Here is a 5,675-nt window from a genome sequence, read left to right on the forward strand (position 1 = left end):
CCTCAGTCAAATATACTTTTGATCGAACCAAATACTCTCTCTTTGTTCTACTGCAAACAAATATTGTAGTTTTACTAGATCTGTTGTGTAGCAAGTTAGAGAAGAAAGAGAGAAAAATACTGGTAAGGCATTGTATAAAAAAGAAACGAGTGATATAGGAACCGAACCATTGGTGTAAACCACACCATTCACTTTGTACTCGAGAAACTCATTCACTGAAAGAGAACTTCCTTACAACCTAAGAGGACTGGACTAGGATTCACATTGAATCCGAACCAGTATAAAAATTTCGGTGTCTTTAATTCCTGCACTTTATTTCTGCATCTTAGATTCTGCTCTTACTTTTATCACGTTATTACATCCAGTCGACTAATTAGAAAATTAGTCAACTTATAGTGATTAAAATATAAAAATAAACAATTCACCCCTCTTATACTTTCAAAATGAACCTAGAGGAAGCATCAAACAGGGAATAGGATCCTAAAACTCAAAACAGTTGGTCGGGTCATTACACATAAATGATAAAAAAGAATTTTCTTTCTTTCTTTCGACCCTCCATTTCAATTTATGTAAACTTATTTCCTTTTTAGTCTATGCCAAAAAGAATAACATCTTTCCGTATTTGGAAATAATTTACCTTATGCAATAATTTATAGATACACAAAACATATATGTATGCCTCATTTTACACCACAAATTCAAAAGTCTTTTCTTTTTTCTTAAACTTTTTGCCCGATCAAATGAGTTCACATAAATTGCAATGAACGGAGTATAATAGAAGCTTGACGGAAATTATAAATACATTTAACGGAAAAAAAATATGAACAAAAAACTTCTAATTTATCTCAAAAGCTTCGTAAACTACATACAATATCCAAAACAAACACAACTAGAATAGTAATAATAATAATGGAATTAACAAACAGAAAGCTGAGGAACCCGAAGCTTGCATCTTGTCAACGTATCTTCTCAAAACACCTCAGACATGACCACCTTAAACTCTTTTGTCATGTCACGAAAGAGGAAGAATTCCTTTTAAACTTCAGTATTAATATTTAATTAGTAGCATGATCCTTTCTTTCTAAATAAACATTTTTGCTAAACCAGTAAGAAAGAAAGGAAATAGAGAAGCTTTTAAAAATTTTGTTGGAGCGTATGGTAAATGAGGGGAGGAGGCTTTAATTATTTATCCCACTAAAAAGATGGGAGTTCCATCGCACGTCAATCGCCTCTATCTGGTCATGTCTGATCTGATAGACGATGTACTTGTTTTAACTGTTGAAACCTTCTGTTCCTCAGCTTTCTGTCCCATCCACTAATATTCCCAAAAGGAATGGAGGACTCTCTCTCGTAGGCCCTGCTCCCAATCAACCAGCACTCCTTTTCCTACTTTTTCCTTTCCTAATCTCTTCACTGTTCTGCTAAGTCAGAAGACAAGATTATGAAAAAGTGATACTTGTACAGTATGCAGCAATACTAGGCTAGCTACACCAAATTAATGCACAACAGAAAAAGAAAAGAAAAAAAAAGAGGAGGAAAATTATAGCCAAGAGACATTAATCCATCTTTACTTGGCTTATGACATTCCAAGAAAGTATAGCACTAGTCAAGAATATGTACCAAGTGAGATTTAGTTTGCTTCTTTTTTATCCTGTGTTTGATCGAATCTTGTTATGGGTCGGCTTGACTCTTATTGTTGTTGTTTCCACTCCAATCGTACAAGTTGAACGCATCAATGGTCTTCTTCTGTCCCGCTTCATTAATATCTCCCGAGAGAGTTTTGGCGAACAAAAGGTTTAGAGGGTCAGCTTCGAGTTCTACCAAATCGGCGAAGAAATCCTCGTGAGAGTGGTTCGATGATGAATCTGGCAATATTGGCTGATAACTGTCTTTTGAGAATTCGACATCACGCATTTCCACAGCAAGTTGCTGATGATGATGATCATCCCTTAGGTCTTGTAATTCGGCCACCTCTTCCTTCACTTTGGAAATATTCACTTGTGCAACAGTACTAATATTGTTTTGTTGATCATCTTTTGAATTAGTGTTGTTCTTAGAGGTTGAAGTAGTAGTGTGTTTGGAATTATTAGGCTGAGACCTGGTTGAACCAGCGAGGGAATTTCTCTGGGTTGGCCAAGGATGATTGTGCTCTGATGTGTAGGTGATGACTAACATGTTTGGGTCTGTCCTGCTCCTTTCCACTTGTTTCCTTGCTGAACATCCCTTGGAACTACTGCATCTATAGTAGCCCCTGCATTCATTTCAGATGACCAAAACTCTAAATATTAATTTATGGAGACCCTCTATTAGTATATATTTGTTCCAAAATATTTGAGACAAAACATATACTCTCTCCGTTTCAATTTATGTGAACCTATTTCCTTTTTGGTCCGTGTAAAAAAGAATGACCCCTTTCCTTATTTGGAAACAATTTACCTTTATGCAATGATTTATAGCCACACAAAATATATTTGCCTCATTTTACACCACAAGTTCAAAAGTCTTTTTTCTTTTCTTAAATTCTGTGCTCAGTCAAATGGGTTCACATAAATTGAAATGGACGAAGTACTACTAATCTAATGATTAACTATCTTTCCTAAGGGGTATATAAAAAAATATTACTCCATTTGTTTCAATTTATTTGAACCTATATCCTTTTTAGTCCCTGTAAAAAAGAATGACCTCTTTCCATATATGCAAACAATTTACCTTTATGCAATAATTTATAGCCACACAAAATATATGTGTCTCATTTTACACCACAAGTTCAAAAGTATTTTCTTTTTTCATAAATTTCGTGCCTAATCAAATAAGTTCACATAAGTTGACACGAAGGAAGTAAATATAGACCGAAGATAGCAGTAGTAGTGTATTGGTTCATTAATTAATTTTTTTTTTCAAGTGAATGAACTCTACTCACGTAAATCTTTCGAGGATGAAAGATGAATGATGAGTTGCATCATGGTCACAACTTTAGGTTTCTATTAATCAGAAGAACATCATAGGAATTTATTTGTACAATTAAATCCATCACTTAAAACAATAATAATTGTAGTATTATCTCTTAATTTTCAAAGAAGCTTAAAAGCATCCATTGGACTTAGCAAAAACTTGCTCTTATATTGATAGGCTTGCTCAGAGAAGTCTTTAATTTACGGACAATAAAAAAGAATTGGTGATTTCTAAAGAAAATTCCCAATTTGTCACAAAAGGAAACACAAAATCTTCTTATAGTAAAAAACATTGTCAGTGCAGATGTACAGAAATTATGTTGTTTCATCTTAGTATGAGTAATTACTGACCTTGGGTAAGGGGAGCCTTTGATTGGCTTCTGACCGTACTTTCTCCAAGCCCATAGATCTGATGGAACTATTTCTCCACCTTGCCTGCTGTTTGCTGGTGCTGGTGCTGGTATACATACCACCTTTTTCGCCTGACTCTTTCTGCAAATTCAAATATATATACTTCACTTTTGCATAATAAACCCTAATACATCAAGAAACCTTTTTTATCAACTTTTTTTTTTGCTAGTCATCTAGTATTCGAAACTCACTAGCTCAAAAAATTTGACTCTTGCCAAGTAGATTCATTAAGCAGAATATTACTATCCTACCAAAAAAATTCTTCAACTGTCAACGCACGATCAGTGGTGAAGCCAGAAATTTCCTCTAGGGTGTTTAAACTTGAGTAAAAAAAAATATCAATAAAGAATGTTCCATATATGTTATATACCATTAAAATATAATATTTTACCTATATATACCTTCGCCCTGCGCACGACTAGGGAGCTTTGGCTAACCTTTTGCATCAACTTGTACACTATTATCGTCATAGTAAATTAATGACTTTACAAAGGGCAGGTGACTGAAATCTAAGATAACAACTTCATGGATTAATCTTTCACAAACTAATGCAGGAATTATTTGTATTTTTTTGCATTTTCAATACCGTTGACTGAAAATTCGAAAGGGTTCATGGTGAGTCAACTATATGTATATATATTACTACTATTAAAATATAAATGTATAGGTGAGACCTAAACATGCTGGGAAAGTGTGAGATTTTGGAAGCATCAAATGAAATCTATGGTATTTAGTAGATTGATTTCTAATCGATCGACTTTACTTTCAGTCGTGTCAAAACTGTGCTACTTCTTGTTGACAAGAGGTAATCATGAAAATATTTCTAGCTGAAAGTGATTGACACAAATTGAAAAGCCCCTTTCATGGTATTTTTTTGGAGTAAAAAGTAAAGAAAAATAAACAAGTTGAAAGCTAAGTCTGTGATTGAAGAAGTAGTTCTAGATGCTTTTATTAATTTTGATGGAAAATATCACCCGGATTTCATGCATATTTACATATCAATTTATTCTGGTTTTCCTTTCTTTTTTTTCAATTGTTCACTCAGGACCCTATGTTTGATATGGTTCATTAAAAGCTACATAGTAGGAGTAGTAAATACTGTTTACATGATTTTTCTATCTTTCTTCTAGTTGTTCATTGAAAAAGTTGAAGTCATAAAAATCTCTTAAAACTAGGCATCAATCATGTTCGTATCAAATAAATTACACAATATAGTAAGAGTTTTCAATTCAAGTATAGTATATATATTAATTTTCAAGAATTTACTCACCTTCGTTTGATACCCGTATTTCGCGGAGATGAGATCTGCAAGCCAGAGTTTTCCATTAAGCAAGTTTTAGAAGAATTAGGAGAGATAATTGCATCATTAGCAACTAATGCACCACCACCAGCAATAACAGTGGAGGGTGGTTGCAAGGCTACGGCACCCGTCATCGGAGAATTACATGGTGACATCGCCGCGGCCAACTTGGTAGTAGGAGAGATCTGAAGCATCCTTGAAAAGATATTGCCGGTTTGTCGACTTTTCATTTCAGTCTCCTCAAGAATTTTTGGTCCAAAAAGACTAATATTATTATTATTATTGTTATTGTTATTATTGTCATTGTTCGAGGTGAATAAGCTGGAACCGGCAGGCAGCATATCAATATCATGGAAGAGTGGATCTCTCAAGTTACAAAACGGATCTCCAAAATCTTGAACGGACGGTTCTTCAATTCCAGCGGCCGAATAATTTATCGGATGGCTAGGGAACTGACCTAGCCATCTGTCAGTAACAGCAGCAGCAGCAGTAGTCGATGATGACTCACCAGAGGTGGTAGTGATATTATTTGCACCACTTATATTTGGTCCACTGCTACCTAGGAATATATCAGCTAAATCACCTTGATAATTATTCTCCATGGTTGTTTTTTGCAGCTGGAACTTGCTGCACATACCTAGCTATAATTGCCTTAATTTTAGCTTCTCTCTATGTATGACTTTGAGAAAGAAATTTTTAAGCAGAAACAAGCAGCAGCAGATTCTTGATTTGACCTATTTTTTGATAGTCCACAAAGAATAGTTTGGTATGTTTTGCACCAAACAGACGTAAAGAACATGCACTTGTATATATTTAGGCTAAGAAAGACTTGTTGTCCTCTTGTGGGTAATTTTGCAAAGAAGCAAAAGATCAGAGAATATTGAAACAAATAGTTTGTTTTGTTTTCTCCTCTTCTTCTTCTCAAGAAAGCAAAGAAAGAGAGAGAGAAAATGGCTTGATAGTTATTCTGAAGAGAGAGGAAGAAAGGGGAGGTCGCTGACTTTTCACATAAA

General features: G+C 34.5%; 1 protein-coding gene across 2 annotated transcripts; it reads right to left on the reverse strand.

Annotated features, from left to right (window-relative positions):
- Nucleotides 1-778: 778 nt before the first annotated feature.
- LOC107769621 (putative WRKY transcription factor 14) lies at nucleotides 779-5,325 on the reverse strand. Of its 2 annotated transcripts, XR_001644447.2 has the most exons (4): nucleotides 4,633-5,325; nucleotides 3,303-3,443; nucleotides 1,621-2,251; nucleotides 779-1,418 (listed from the first exon to the last, which is right to left on the reverse strand). XR_001644447.2 is itself a non-coding variant. In XM_016588856.2 (3 exons), the coding sequence occupies exons 1-3, from the start codon at nucleotides 5,295-5,297 to the stop codon at nucleotides 1,672-1,674; spliced, it is 1,386 nt and encodes a 461-aa protein (XP_016444342.2). In that variant the 5' UTR covers nucleotides 5,298-5,325; the 3' UTR covers nucleotides 1,440-1,671. The 2 variants fall into 2 exon arrangements, 1 of the variants encoding a protein (XP_016444342.2); XM_016588856.2 differs by lacking the exon at nucleotides 779-1,418 and having other exon boundaries at nucleotides 1,440-2,251.
- Nucleotides 5,326-5,675: the final 350 nt, after the last annotated feature.

This window comes from Nicotiana tabacum, chromosome 3 (genome assembly GCF_000715075.1).
Source record: "Nicotiana tabacum cultivar K326 chromosome 3, ASM71507v2, whole genome shotgun sequence".
Lineage (NCBI taxonomy): Eukaryota > Viridiplantae > Streptophyta > Magnoliopsida > Solanales > Solanaceae > Nicotiana > Nicotiana tabacum.